Below are 16,476 nucleotides of genomic sequence, written 5' to 3'. Positions count from 1 at the left end.
TTTATTTCCAACTTCCAGACATGGAAAGATCATTTAAACCATCGTATGGAGTTCTTTGATTGACTTCAGGTGGTGGGTTTGGTGATGAACATAGCCGAAAGTGAATTTGGAGAAGCCCGAATCACTTTCCTTGCGGAGTTTCCGATACCCTCAAGACAAAGGGAAATAATGTGATTTCTGAGCATGAGTGGATTTGATCAAACAGTTATGCAAAGGTTTTGTGGCGTGATAAGTCCACTGATGGAATTGCTGAAGAAACGTTAAAAATTCAATCGACAGCAGACTTTCAACAGACATTTGACTGCCTGGAAGCTGTGATCACCAATGTTCCTGTATTGGAGAATTGCAAGGGGCTCTGTGGTCAGAATGAACTAAATTATCTGATTCTGAAGAGAAATGCCGAGGAGCAGAGGAATGGATGGATCGTGCAGAGACTTTGTTCAAAGAGACTGTCAATCGAGAAGGATTTCGGTTGGAGAAAGAAGAACAAAGAAAAATGGACTATATTATTATACCTGTTTGCATGTGTTGTTTTTTTAAAAAAACGAAAAGGTATATTTACTGTGTATATTTCTTAGTGGATGGTGCAAATGTGAAAAATGAAACCATCTTGAAGTTGATGGTTTATTTTTTTTCTTGGGGGGGGAGGTGTCATGTGAGGGTACCTTTAAGACATGGATGTTTAAGCAATGTACCTTTAAGAAAACAATGATGTCAGAGAGTGGGTGGGGCTGAGGTTAGGTCAGCCATTTTTCAGTTTAGTTTTGCATTTGGAAAACGCAGTTTGTGTGTGTCTGTGTGTTTCCAGAGAGGTGCAGGAAGAAAGCAAGGTGCTGGAGCTGAAGTCAACCAAGTGAATATATATCTGTCATTCTACAAAAAATATATATATCCTTTAACCTGATGTGATACTGTTCAAAGATGTTAAGTCTCTTGGAAGGTTGAAGGACCATTTTAAGGAATTATTTACTGTTGCAATATTTTCCGAATTATCTTTGAAGTAAGGGGTGTTAAGAGATCCAATGTTTATTTAAGATGTTAAGTTGAGTTCATGGAATAAACAGTGTTTTGTGTTTAAAAACCCACGTGTCCATAATTGGAATCCCACACCTAGGCAAAAAGCCGTGTGCTAGGAAAAGCAACAAATCCATTAAAGGGAGAGGTTGGTTGAACTCCATGATACATTTTGGGGTTCTGAAAACACTTCGCCCATAACAAAAGCTTCTGTCATCTGATCGAATAACGTATCCTTATCCGCAAACTGAACTCCTGTCAAAACCAGGAGCCTATCCATGTTGCTCACTCTAGCACAGTCAAGTAATTTAAAGGCCAACACAGACTGCGGAAATTCCAGGTTGTATTTCTGCAGCATTTCTGCAGCATTTTATATAGTCTGCCAATTTCCATTATATAGTAGTCCATGGAGAAATCCTCTATTTTCCGGAACCTATCAAAATATCAAGGGGCTGTTTAGCACAGGGCTAAATCGCTGGCTTTGAAAGAAGACCAAGGCAGGCCAGCAGCACGGTTCAATTCCCGTAACAGCCTCCACGAACAGGCGCTGGAATGTGGCGACTAGGGGCTTTTCACAGTAACTTCATTGAAGCCTACTTGTGACAATAAGCGATTTTCATTTCATTTCATTTCATTTCAAATCCAACCATGCTTCATACGCACTTAACAAGTCATCCTTTTGATAAATGTTATCTATATAACGTAATGTAGTCTCCAGACCTTCTTCTGAGTCGAACTCTTCCATTTCCAGCTCAGAAAACACTTTGCTCTGGATTTTACTGTCATAAGGTAGAGGAAGAGCCATACCTTGTTTTCTCTTTCCCAAGGCAGTTATCTTAGTCCACATAACTACTGCACTTCTCCATTGGTCGTACAATCCCCTTTCAGAAGATAAGGGGGGGTAGTCATATCCGGCCATCTTTATCCTCGGTTCAGCCATGTATCTTTTTTTTCTCTTCTCACTCACTCCTTGGTTTGGTCTGGAAAAGTTGTATCTGTCAACCCTTCACATTTGCACAGCAACCATCCTCTGCTACCATTTGTTAGACATTTAGCTGCTGTTGTATAAAGAGTCAAAGGTTCTGCTCCTTTTCCACAAACACCTTTATTTCACTTTAACAGACTCTGCACAAAACAGTATCATCACATCACCTGACACAAAGGCCACCTGAAGCCCCTTTACATATCAGTGTCAATTATTGGATACTTAACATAAATGAGACAACTAATTGGAATGTCTCTTAACCCAATACTTAACACTCCAAACCTGTCATTTACACATCCTCAGTTTAATTGCCGCACTGTTGACAGCTACGTTTTCACTTGCCTTGGCTCCAAGTTGTGGGGTTCCCTCCATAAAAATCTCTGCTTCTCTTTTTCTCTCTTCTGCTTTTGGGTGCTGCTTGAAGCTGACCTCTGTGACCACGTTTTTAATCAGTTTCCCTGATATTTGCTTTTTTAACCTGCTGTCAAAATGATTTGTATTGATAATGCTCTCAGCCAGCACTTTGGTGTGTTTCGCTGTATTTAAAAAAAAAAAATTTAGAGTACCCAATTAATTTTTTTCCAATTAAGGGGCAATTTGGCATGGCCAATCCACCTAACCTGCACATCTCTTGGGTTGTGGGGGCGAATCCCACGCAAACACGAGGAGAATGTGCAAACTCCACATGGACAGTGACCCAGAGCCGGGATCGAACCTGGGACCTCGACGCCGTGCTACATAAATGTAAGTGGTTGTTGATCTTGTGACTGTTCCTGTCGGTCTGTCTTCTCCAATTCTCTTTCTCTTTTCTTCACTTATCTTTTTTTGCTTTCTCTCTACCTCGTCTATTGTTCAAACCTATTTTTCGTTTCATGCGCAGGAGACGATCGTTATTATGGATAGGCATTCAAGGAGAAGATACCACCAATGATGGTTCCTTTCGAGTTGGAATGTCAGTAAATGTGGCCTTCAGTAGCACTTTTCCCTTCTCTTGACTTGTCCCTCATGGTCCCTACCAATACATCTACTAAACCATGAGGGGAGGAGGGGGTTGTGGTGGTGGGGCAGGGGAGGTTTGGGCACCATGCAGTACCCTCGTACTCTGAAAACTGTTGCTCATTGGAAAAAAAAAGTGAACTCGACAACATTTTAAAGAGCACATTACTCTTCACCTCGTTGTACCCGCTGCCTCTTTGTTTTCACTACATTTTTCTCTTCCTGCCATCTCCTATCTCCCAGCATTATCAACCTTTAACCTACTACCATTGTCCAAGGTCAAATTCCAATCATGTGTGTTGCACAGTGTAATAACCCCCATCTTCTGTGTCATCTGACACGGCGAGCAATGCAATGTGAGACCTGCTATCTTTCGAAAGGAAAATACTTCAATTCTTAAACCATAATTCAGGTGTCAATTAAAATTCAAGGATTCAAGTTTTACAAACATTGAATATGATAAATTTCATAAATGGAGTTTCATTTCTGAATTAGCTCATGGTCTGAATCATTCTGGGCTTTGTTCCCTCGGATGTTTTTCACCTTCTGGTCTCCTCCCCAGCTGAACACTCTGCACCAAATCACCGGAACTTTCCAGCCCCTCCCACTGGGCCTTCCAGAAGTTTGAGTGGCATGCCACATCCTTTGTGGGGGGAACCCGTTATAGTGGGGCTGGTAAATTTGTTAAATAATTTAAACAGTCAACGTCAATAAGCATTAAATATTTCTTTAAAAAAAAGACATGTTGCTTAAGCTTTGTCTAGCATTCATTCGCATAAATGAACGAATGTCAAATTTCAAACAATCACCATTTATACTACAGGAGGAAAAGGTTCTGGATTGTTGGCAGTCGATACTGATTGACCAAGGTGTTGCCATGGGGAAAGCAACAGGGAATTAGCGACTGCACCAAGAGATTGGGTCCCTGTGAACGAATGTATGTTGCTTTCAGGAAGCAGAAAGGAACCACATTATGAATTTGACTATTTATCTTAAATGGGCTGTTAGTGTTTCTATTCACACTCTTAGAACCATTCAGCAAGTACTCCGCAGTCGCTGAATCACATTCAACAGTAGACAATTGGGCGATGCAAGCACAGGCTGTTTGAGTACAGTCTGTATTGTGTAGTCTGGTTGTGTAGCCACTTGCTAGAAACGACAAACATTCATACACGGGGCGGGATTCTGCAATCCTGAGGCTAAGTGTTGACGTTATTGGAAACGCTTTCGCGTTTCTCGACGGCGTCAACATGGCTTCAGGATCAGCAATTCTGGCCCCTCCAGGGTGTGGTAATACCAGGTATTGCAGTACCTGAGATGTGGATGACCATTGGCTAGACCTAGGAGTCTACCATTGGCTAATGTACATAGCTCCGCCCTGAGAGGCGGGGTATAAGAGCCGATGCCGTCCCAGCAGCCTTCACTTTCTGTATCGAAGCTGCTGGGTACAGTTCCAGCTGATTCAAGCCGTTTAGTTATGACTCACCTTGTCTCGAGAGTAATTGATTGTGCATCACAGGGTGCCAGCACAGCACTGGAGCGGTTGACGCTGCTCCAGCTGCTGATCCTGCTGTCAACTGGGCGCCGCAGTGGCACCGGCGCCAACACGCACATGCGCAGTGGCTTCCTTCAACGCACCAACCCCGACGCAACATGGCGCAGGACTGCAGGGGCTGGCACGGAAGAAACGAGGTCCCCAGCCAGAGAAGCCGGCCCGCTAATTGGTCCCCGGGGTCGGACCCCCCCCCCCCCCCACACAGGCCGCCCCCCAACCCTTCCACGCTGAGTTCCCGCTGGCTGAGAGCAGGTGTGGACGCCGCCGGCGGGACTTGGCGTTTTTACGTCGGCTGCTCAGCCCATCCCGGGCCGAGAATTGGCGGATCGGCCGCGTAGCGCGGCCCCCGACCGGCGCCGCGCCAACCACGCCGGCGCCAATGGCGCCGATTCTCCGCTCTGCAGAGAATCATGCGCCGGCGTCGGGGCGCGATTCACGCCGGTCGCGGGGATTCTCCGGCCCGGCCCCGGACTGAGAGAACCCTGCCCCCGATCTCTGTAAACAAAAGAACTATGTACAAACGTTTTCTTTGAATTATCAGCGAGGTTGGGGATTATTCATCCCCTTTGCTTCTTCCATGGCAAGTACAAGCACACAGAAAGAAATAGGAGTGGAAGCAGACGATTGGCCCCACAAACCTGCTCTGCAATTCAGGCCTGGCAGGCTGTGTTTCAATTTCTACATTCCCATCTGACCCAATAACCTTTGATTCCCTTGCCTGATGGGAATGTATCTACCTCTGCCTTGCCTTCAAAATATTTGTGACCCCCACATTCCCCACCTTCTAAGGCAAAGAGCTCCTTTGCACAAAAGTTGCACAATCCTCTGCGAGGAAACATTTCTCCTCATCTCTGTCCTAAAAGGGCAAACCTTCATTTTAAAATAGTGCGCACTGGTTCTAGATTCACCCATTGAATCCCTGCAGTGCAGAAGGAGGCCATTTGGCTGCACCAACCCTCGGAAAGAGCACCCCACCTAGTCCCACTCCCCTGCTCTCTCTGCGTAAACGTGTAACCCCACCTAACTTGGTGATTTAACCTGAGGATCACCATACCTCAGGCGAGGAGCAAGGTTGAGAAAGCATGTCATGAATAACATGCCATGTCTCCAAGGCTTGGATGTTTTGCCTGAACCATGGGGGCTTCAGCACCACGGAGGCAGCAGCCAACAATCAAACGCTCGCGAGCCGGGCTTTAGTCCTGGGGACATTCCTGCAACAAGAGGGTGAGTGTGTGGATCAGGAGAGAGTACCTGAACTCGGTTCCCCGAATGTTCTGGGTAGGGGTCTGAGGTCCGGAGTCTGGGGTGTGGAGCCTTGCTGTGACCAGGAGTGTGAGTTCAGGGTGGGGTCCCCCAGCACAACTCGCTCGATGGATGGCAGTCTGAAAGAAGGCGGGACACGTCAGGCTGGGGAAGGGTTGGGGGATTGGAGGGTCCCGTGGCTGGCGGAAGTCCTAACTGATTGTCGATCTCTCTCCCTCTCCAATTCCTTACAGATATAACACTATGGATGGTGTTGGCCTTCCTTTGGGCAGCACGGCTGCATAGTGGTTAGCACAATTGCTTCACAGCTCCAGGGTCCCAGGTTCGATTCCGGCTTGGGTCACTGTCTGTGGGGAGTCTGCACATCCTCCCCGTGTGTCCGTGGATTTCCTCCGGGTGTTCCGGTTTCCTCTCACAATCCAGAGATGTACAGGTTACGTGGATTGGCCATGATAAATTGTCCTTAGTGTCCAAAATTGCCCTTAGTGTTTGGTGGGGTTACTGGATTATGGGGATAGGGTGGAGATGTGGACCTTGGGTAGGGTGCTCTTTCCAAGAGCTGGTGCAAACCCGATGGGCCAAATGGCTTCCTTCTGTACTGTAAATTTTATGTCTATGTCTATGTCTGCAGCGGCTGCCCTCGCATCGCTGGTGGACGCACGGGTGTCCAGACGCCGGAGAAGGCGGCATGGCACCCCATGTGCAGGGGTCAGTGCAGACTCTGTAGTCCAGGCCGTCCATCAGGCCGGTGAGAGAACTAGAGAGGGAGGCTAGCCCTGGGAGGACCCGTGGGAGCAGCAGGGAAAGGTGGCGGCAGCGAACGTCCGGCATGCCCAGAGGGCCAAGGAGGCCCTCATCCTTGTCCGCTTCCCATAGGACAGCACTTTGTCCATCATCCCACTCCCCTCTTCCCCCCCTTCCCCTCCAACTCCCCCGATCAGCCCCTATTGAATAACCCCACCCCCATCCCCCACCCTTCAACCCATTCCCTCTCCTTCCCTTATTCTCCAACCTTCTCCCACACCCACCCCACCCACCCGACTACTCTGTTCCACCCTCCCAGGTTCTGTGTAACGATTCCAGGGTGAAGAGCCTGTGTCGGCACTGTCAGCGGGTCACTATACAGGGCAGGAGAATGATGATAACTCACTGTCCAGTTAGCTCTGGTGCCTCTCAGTCCATGCCATAGTCTGACTCCTGTCCTGCTGACAACACGGTCACACCCTGCACACCCATCGCCTGCACACCCATCGCCTGCACACCCATCGCCTGCACCCCATCGCCTGCACACCCATCGCCTGCACACCCATCGCCTGCACACCCATCGCCTGCACACCCATCGCCTGCACACCCGTCGCCTGCACACCCGTCGCCTGCACACCCATCGCATGCACACCCATCTCCTACACACCCATCACCTGCACACCCATCGCCTGCACACCCATCGCCTGCAAACCCATCGCCTGCACACCCATCACCTGCACACCCATCGCCTGCACACCCATTGCCTGCACACCCATCGCCTGCACACCCATCGCCTGCACACCCATCGCCTGCATACCCATCGCCTGCACACCCATCGCCTGCACACCCATCGCCTGCACACCCATCGCCTGCACACCCGTCACCTGCACACCCATCGCCTGCACACCCATTGCCTGCACACCCATCGCTTGCACACCCATCGCCTGCACACCCATCGCATGCACACTCATCGCATGCACACTCATCGCCTGCACACCCGTCTCCTGCACATCCATCGCCTGCACACCCATCGCCTGCACACCCATCGCCTGCATACCCATCGCCTGCACACCCATCGCCTGCACACCCATCGCCTGCACACCCATCGCCTGCACACCCATCACCTGCACACCCATCGCCTGCACACCCATCGCCTGCACACCCATCGCCTGCACACCCATCGCCTGCACACCCATCACCTGCACACCCATCGCCTGCACACCCATCACCTGCATACTCATCGCCTGCACACCCATCGCCTGCATACCCATCGCCTGCATACCCATCGCCTGCACACCCATCGCCTGCATACTCATCGCCTGCACACCCATCGCCTGCATACCCATCGCCTGCACACCCATCGCCTGCACACCCATCGCCTGCACACCCATCACCTGCACACCCATCGCCTGCACACCCATCACCTGCATACTCATCGCCTGCACACCCATCGCCTGCATACCCATCCGCTGCACACCCATCGCCTGCACACTCATCGCCTGCACACCCATCGCCTGCATACCCATCCGCTGCACACCCATCGCCTGCACACCCATCGCCTGCATACTCATCGCCTGCACACCCATCTCCTGCACACCCATCGCCTGCACACCCATCGCCTGCACACCCATCGCCTGCACACCCATCGCCTGCACACCCATCGCCTGCACACTCATCGCCTGCACACCGTTCGCCTGCACACCCATCACCTGCACACTCATCGCCTGCACACCCATCGCCTGCACACCCATCACCTGCATACCCATCGCCTGCACACCCATCGCCTGCACACCCATCGCCTGCACACCCATCGCCTGCACACCCATCGCCTGCACACCCATCACCTGCACACCCATCGCCTGCACATCCATTGCCTGCACACTCATCGTCTGCACACCCATCGCCTGCACACCCATTGCCTGCACACTTATCGTCTGCACACCCATCGCCTGCACACCCATCGCCTGCACACCCATCGCCTGCACACCCATCGCCTGCACACCCATCGCCTGCACACCCATCGCCTGCACATCCATCGCCTGCACATCCATCGCCTGCACACCCATCGCCTGCACATCCATCGCCTGCATACTCATCGCCTGCACACCCATCGCCAGCACACCCATCGCCTGCACACCCATCGCCTGCACACCCATCGCCTGCACACCCATCGCCTGCATACCCATCGCCTGCACACCCATCGCCTGCACACCCATCGCCTGCACACCCATCGCCTGCACACCCATCGCCTGCACACCCATCGCCTGCATACCCATCGCCTGCACACCCATCGCCTGCACACCCATCGCCTGCACACCCGTCGCCTGCACACCCATCGTCTGCACACCCATCACCTGCACACCCATCACCTGCACACCCATCGCCTGCACACCCATCGCCTGCACATCCATCGCCTGCACACCCATCGCCTGCACACCCATCGCCTGCACACCCATCGCCTGCACACCCATCGTCTGCACACCCATCGCCTGCACACTCATCGTCTGCACACCCATCGCCTGCACACCCATCGCCTGCACACTCATCGCCTGCACACTCATCGTCTGCACACCCATCGCCTGCACATCCATCGCCTGCACACCCATCGCCTGCACACCCATCGCCTGCACACCCATCGCCTGCACACCCATCGTCTGCACACCCATCGCCTGCACATCCATCGCCTGCATACTCATCGCCTGCACACCCATCGCCTGCACACCCATCGCCTGCACACCCATCGTCTGCACACCCATCACCTGCACACCCATCGCCTGCACACCCATCGTCTGCACACCCATCGCCTGCACACCCATCGCCTGCACTCCCATCGCCTGCACATCCATCGCCTGCATACCCTTCGCCTGCACACCCATCGCCTGCACACCCATCGCCTGCACACCCATCGCCTGCACACCCATCGCCTGCACACCCATCGCCTGCATACTCATCGCCTGCATACCCATCGCCTGCACACCCATCGCCTGCACACCCATCGCCTGCACACCCATCACCTGCACACCCATCGCCTGCACACCCATCGCCTGCACACCCATCGCCTGTACACCCATCACCTGCATACTCATCGCCTGCATACCCATCGCCTGCACATCCATCGCCTGCATACTCATCGCCTGCACATCCATCGCCTGTACACCCCTCGCCTGTACACCCATCGCCTGCACATCCATCGCCTGTACACCCATCGCCTGTACACCCATCGCCTGCACATCCATCGCCTGCATACTCATCGCCTGCATACCCATCGCCTGCACACCCATCGCCTGTACACCCATCGCCTGCACATCCATCGCCTGCCTACTCATCGCCTGCACACCCATCGCCTGTACACCCATCGCCTGCACACCCATCGCCTGCATACTCATCGCCTGCACATCCATCGCCTGCATACTCATCGCCTGCACATCCATCGCCTGCATACCCATCGCCTGCACATCCATCGCCTGCATACCCATCGCCTGCACACCCATCGCCTGCACACCCATCGCCTGCACACCCATCGCCTGCATACCCATCGCCTGCACACCCATCGCCTGCACACCCATCGCCTGCACATCCATCGCCTGCACACCCATCGCCTGCACACCCATCGCCTGCACACCCATCGCCTACACACCCATCGCCTGCACACCCATCGCCTGCACACCCATCGCCTGCACACCCATTGCCTGCATACCCATCGCCTGCATACCCATCGCCTGCACATCCATTGCCTGCACACCCATTGCCTGCACACCCATCGCCTGCACACCCATCGCCTGCACATGACTCGGTGACTCCTGATCTAGGGCCGCTGACCCTCTTGCATGTCCAGTCTCCCGCAGGAAAACAATCCGATGGGGCCGGGCCATCCATCGACGCCCCCACATCCCACCCTGCCTTCCGTGAGACCACCCCGGAGGAGTGCTCCGAGGATGTCACCATCGAGTGCGCACCAGAGGCTCCTGCGTCATCCGGCGGCTCCCCATTGCCTGCACCATAGTGTCGACGTCCTCAGTCACCCGAGTGGGTGGGGGTGGGGGGTGCAAAAATTACGTGACAGCGGCTTCACATGTATCAGGCGTAACAATTTTTAATTGTGAACATTCAAAATCCTAATCGTCCCCAGCGACCGATGGTGCCTCCCCCCCCCACTCCCAGTGGCCACTCAGTGATCCTCATACTTCTGTGCCCTGCAGCTGTGTCTAGGTGTGTTCTTATCACGGTTTGTCCCGAGGTCCGCGGGCAGAACAGGGTGGCACTGCGATGCCAGCATCACCGGTAAGGCACCGGGGAATTCCAGCTCCAGGTCCTCCAGAGGATGTCTGCCAAAGGCATCAAAGATCACAGGGCATGAAAAGCAGCAGGCTTCCACCTCTGATGTGCATCCCCGGGTGTGTCCGCATAAGACATTAGAGCACATGAGGCCATTCGGCCCATCGAGTTTGCTCCGCCATTTTGTCATGGCTGATATGTTTCTCATCCCCATTCTCCTGCCTGATCCCCATAAACCCCTGATCCTCTTATTAATCAAGAACCTGTCTATCTCTGTCTTAAAGACTCTCAGTCATTTGGTCTCCACAGCCTTCTGTGGCAAAGAGTTCCACAGATTCGCCACCCTCTGGCTGAAGAAATTCCTCCTCGTCGCAGTTTTAAAGGATTGTCCCTTCAGTCTGAGGCTGTGGCATCGGGTTCTAGTTTTTCCTACAAGTGGAAGCATGTCCACTCTATCGGGGCCTCGCAGTATCCTGTAAGTTTCTGCAGGAGTACATGGCTGTTATTGTAGGAGTAGATGGTTATTAATGTGTACAACTGCTGTGCTCAGCAGCAGATATTGCGGAACTAAGTTAACCTATATGTGAAAAACATCACAAATTCAGTTACTTAGTAACCAACATCACCGAAAACATAATAGGTTGTATGTGATTAAGGCATAAACCCAATCAGTGGGGAATGAACCCAATCAGTGGGGGTAATGTCCCACTGCGGCAATTTACAACCAATCCGTCTAAGGAACTGACACTCTCACAGCCCTGCCTTTGAAAATAGTTATAAAAGTTGTGATAGTTGTAGGCATTGAAGAGTAAGAAGTGACACCAGCATGTAACCTCAAAGACTGGACAAAGTTTTGCACGATTTTACCACAACTCAGGCTCAAGTCTCGTGAATATAACATTTCAATAAGATCCCCCTCATCCTCCTAAACTCCAATGAGTACAAATACAGAGTCCTCAACCGCTCTTCATATGGCTCACTCTTCATTCCAGGGATCATTCTTGTGAACTTCCTCTGGACCCTTTCTAAGTCCAGAACATCCTTCCTTAGAAACGGGGCCCAAAACTGCTCACCATACTTCAAATGGCATCTTACCAGAGCCTTATACAGCCTCAGAGGTACATTCCTGCTCTTTTATTCTAGCCCTCTAGACATGAATGCTAACATTGCATTTGCCTTCTTAACTGCCGACTGAACCTGCACGTTAACCTTAAGAGAATCTTGAACCTGGATTCCGAAGGCCCTTTGTGCTTCTGATTTCCTAAGCCGTTTCCCATTTAGAAAATAGTCTGTGCCTCCATTCCACCTTCCAACGTGCATGACCTGACACTTTTCCACCTGCCACTTCTTTCCCCACTCTCCTAGCCTGTCCAAAACCTTCTGCAGTCCCCCTGCTTCCTCAATATTACCTGTCCGTCTGCAAAGTTTTGTATCATAGCAACAGTGCCCTCAGTTCCTTCCAGATCATTAATGTATATTGTGGAAAGTTGTGGTCCCAACACTGACCCCTGAGGCACACCACCAGTCACCAGCTGCCATCCTGAAAAAGACCCCTTTATCCCCACTCTCTGCCTTTTGCCAGTCAGACAATGTTTTATCCATGCCAGTATCTTACCCTTAAGACCATGGGCTCTTAACCTATTTAATAGCCTCCTGGACAGCACCGTGTCAAAGGCCTTCTGAAATCTAAGTAGACCCCGGCGCTCCGACCTCCTTGACAGTGCCTGTGGCACCCTGGGTGATTCCATTGGGCAGAGTTGCTCCAAAGGCCCCTACGTCATCTGGCAGCTCCCCATTGCCTGCACCATGATGCTCCTCAGTGACTGGTCATGCTCTGCAGTGCACGGTGCCAATGTCCACCTGCATCTGGGACATGCCCCCAGCGACTGGGACATTCTGTTGTGAATATGGCTGTCACTGACTGAGCTATGCCTTGGGCACCACCACTCATGGCACTGACGTTGTGCTCCTGGCTCTCCACTGTGGTCGCCACCCTCGCAGTGTTGGCTTTGGTGCCACGCATTGCCGGCGCTAACTAGTAAGTCCATTGCCTTTGGGACTCCTCCAAACGGCGAAGCACTCATTGAGGTGTGGCTGACATCCCCTCCTGAATTTCACGGCCATGTCCTAGCGCCTGCATCAGTTCTGGGATAACCGTGTCCAGAGGCTCGGCACCTGACTGGGACTCAGCTGAGTCCTGGGATCCATCAGACCTCCGACTACTGACTCCCTCGGATATTCCTGCCTCCAACTGATGTTCATCAGAAACTGTGCGGTGCTCACCAGAGTGTGCCCCAGAAGCCTAAACACTAATGTCACCCATCGAGTTGTGTCTCTGCGCTGATGGAAGGTGGGGGGTGATAGCTGTGACGCATTGATGGTGATCCTCGGAACCCTGTGGCGTGGGGGCACTCCTTCCTTCCACACCGGCCCCTGTAGGGCTCCGCCATGGCCGGCACGGAGAAGGGAACCCCCCACGCATGCGCCAAAACACGCCGGTGGTTCCGCGCGTTCGCGAGATCACGCCGGCCCTATGGCGCATGCTCAAACTCGCGCAGTTCCTTAAGCACCGAGTGGAGCGGCGCCAAACTCTCCGGTGTCCACCTAGCCCCCGAGAAAGTGGAGGTAAGTGGAGAATTCCTCACCTTGGGGACCCATTGACGCCGGAGTGGTTAGCGCCGGTTTTCCTGCCGGCTTGGGGGGTCTTAGTCCCCGGAAAGGAGAATCCCGGCCCTGGTCAGTGAGGGGGAAGAATCAATTTGTCTGACCCGAACAACTCTCTTGAGACAGGTCATTTGGGTGAAGGGGTGGTGGATCCTCACCTTTGTGGGGCAAGTCAACCTCGCTGTTGATGACTGTTCGAGGGTCTGCTGGGCTCACAGGCAGTTTCATGCTGGGAAGGGAGTTGGTGTGAGATGCCAGGAACTGAACTCTTGTGTGGGGTGGGGGGAAGGGGAGGTCAGGGGGGTGGCAGGGGGGACCGATATCAGGGGGCCTGAGTCAATGTACTGCTCGCACTGCCTAATCTGACGGCCGCTGCCACTGCCTCCTGATGGCAGGACAGCCATTTCCTCCATGAATCTTGAGGTGGAAAATGTCCGGCACTAATTGTCATTAGATTCTGGTTGTGGCCTCGCCGTCGGGAAGCACTCGCTACAGCACTTAGAATTTCAGCCGTTAGATCGCGCCCACTGACTTCATGCCTGCTCCCAACCTGTCTCACGTATTACGGTAAGTTGATAAGATATCAGGATGCCCACACACCTTCAGGCCTATGTCGTGTTGGGTGTTCCAATGCACAAATAATCCAACACGGCTGTAGATGGTACAACTCTGTTTTATTGTCTTACAACGACAACTACTAACTGCTGGCTTGGGTATGTGCTTCACCAGCTTACCTGTGGACCCAGCCCTATCACTATCCTAGTGAGGCACTCAGCACATGGTCTATGTCTGAGTGGCATGCTGTGAGCTCTGTGCTCTGAGCTATCTCCTGGTAGAATGAACGGGCACTGTGGTGTTCCCTGTTTTATAGTGCGTGTGCTCTCACTGGTGATTGGCTGTGATGTTATGTGTGTTCTGGTTGGTCCAACTACTGTGATTGCACCATGATATGCTGATGTGGATATCATGACAGCCTATTGAGGCCTTTAAGTGTAAAATGTACTGCCACTAACGGACCCCATTCGGTCTCTGCAAATTTGTTCACGAATGGGGCGTGCGGAATGAAGGCGGCCAGTTCGAAAGCTTTGACAGCACAGGCTGCTGTCATGAAGCAAAGAGATTTGCCTTCTTTGGGCATCCCCTGTCCCCTTTAGAGGCATGTCCTCCACAAATGTAGTAGCCCCTCCCCATCCCTCCTTTGTTCCTGCCCCACTCCCAGACTTTAAATCCTTCCCCCTCACTATAGTCTCCAGTCCTTGCCTGACCAAAATACCCAGACTGACGTTCAAGTCTGGTATCCATGTTCTCTTCCTGGGGACCTCCTGTAGCCCCAGCATTGGCCGCCATTTGCTTCCGGAACTACAGAGCTGCCGGATAATCAGATTGGCCGGCAACTCACAAGGGGAGGCCATCCTCCCTTATGGGGGGGGGAGCCTGAATTTATATTTCGGTGGTCCACAGGGGATTATCATTGCAGAGCAGCTGGATTTAGTGTTGGTGAGGTCACACCCAACTTTTAGCTCTTGGTGGGAGGATGAATAATCCATCCGCTCTGGGACAATCCCGTGTGTCTCCAGGTCCACACCAGCATGGCTGACTCTTAACTGCCCTGAGTTAGAGCAGTGAGAAAAAAGCCAACCACAACCCCAACCCTCGAAGGACGGGGATGGGCGGTATATAATAGTTTTGCCAGCAAGGCTCGTATGCCAAGAACAAATAGTTAAAATGAATGGATAGTGCTGATCCACATCCTTTAATCCTGTTCAATGGCTGATGAGCCCCAAGTGAACTCTAAATCAACTGAATAAAACAAATGCAACTCAATTTCCTATAACTCATTTCATATGAAGCCAATATCCATGTTAGCAACAAAATGAAAGATTGAGAGTTATCCTGATATTGGATTGAATATCTGCCAGAATTTGTAATCAAAAAGAAAACATTTCACTTTTCTATTTCCTCATTTTGAGCTGGAGACACCAGTCCACCAGGTGCCTATTTCATGGCTGCACGCCATTCCCTGGTGGTGGCATCTATACTTCCGCCGATTGTCAATGGGACCTCCCATTGAAACCACGCCACTCCACCAGGAAATCGGTGGGCGGGGTGCGTTGCCAGCGGGAAAAATGAATCCTGAGGACCTGAGAATTCCGGCCTTTGTAAGACGTCCTACAAATCTGATTTTGTTCAAGACTTCATCAACACTTTCTTAAGTCAATGTATCAATATGAATTAAATGTTATTGCTCATTTAAAACGTTGCCGAGCTCGTGTTGTTCAGTAAACGCTAACCTTGTAACATTGGCACAGCTTTCCAAACTGCAACAGGTCCGAGGCTGGCAAATTGACCAAAGGATGATTCCAAGAAAAACATTGGTATCCCAGCGAGTGCCAGCATGAGTGTGTAAGGAATAAGAAACGCACCTGGAAAATAGAGTCAAGGAAAGTCAAATGGATTTTATGAATGTGAGAGAGACCAGGTTTATTTCTGTAGTTTTAGAATGAATGTAACAATAATAAAAATAATTATTATAATAATTTATTCAAGAAACACAGATTGAAAACTGAATGTAGTGTGACTTACATCGAAAATTCATAGACTGAGCATGCAAACATGTAAAATCATGGGCGGAATTTTCCTCAAAAATGGCCATGTCAAGTTCAGTCAAAAAACCGTGGTGTCTCTCCCCAGAGAATCAGGCAGGATTCCTGAAGAGATCTTCTCACACTTTGCCATTTCTTTGAAGGGGGACGTGATCTGTGCTGTCATTGTGAGGGGCAGGGCTGAAATGCACCAGTAAGCCCAGCTTCACAGAGATGAGGGTGCCATTTTGAAAGGCCCCCGAAACCCAAAGTGAAATTAAAGGCACCCTCCACTGACATCGGGACCCCCCTCCCCACACCTTTGATGGCATATCTCCCTTCCCTGAATGTAATCACCGGCATGAACCCCGAACATGTACCGCCGGCATCAGGGCATC

At 51.6% G+C, this 16,476-nt stretch overlaps 1 protein-coding gene across 2 annotated transcripts in view; it reads right to left on the bottom strand.

Annotated features, from left to right (window-relative positions):
• Positions 1-16,476, bottom strand: part of LOC140420926 (sodium- and chloride-dependent neutral and basic amino acid transporter B(0+)-like) — a 113,645-nt gene that overhangs the window by 73,250 nt on the left and 23,919 nt on the right. The window contains exon 3 of one of the 2 annotated variants that reach the window (XM_072505083.1): positions 15,788-15,919. In XM_072505083.1, the coding sequence (XP_072361184.1) occupies positions 15,788-15,919 (132 nt within the window). Of the gene's footprint in view, positions 1-11,095; positions 11,323-15,787; positions 15,920-16,476 lie in introns of those variants that run through there. The other variant, XM_072505084.1, reaches the window with a different exon arrangement.

Source organism: Scyliorhinus torazame, chromosome 5 (genome assembly GCF_047496885.1).
Source record: "Scyliorhinus torazame isolate Kashiwa2021f chromosome 5, sScyTor2.1, whole genome shotgun sequence".
NCBI lineage: Eukaryota > Metazoa > Chordata > Chondrichthyes > Carcharhiniformes > Scyliorhinidae > Scyliorhinus > Scyliorhinus torazame.
The sequence above is the reverse complement of the archived record's forward strand: the minus strand, read 5'-3'. Positions and strand labels throughout refer to the sequence as shown.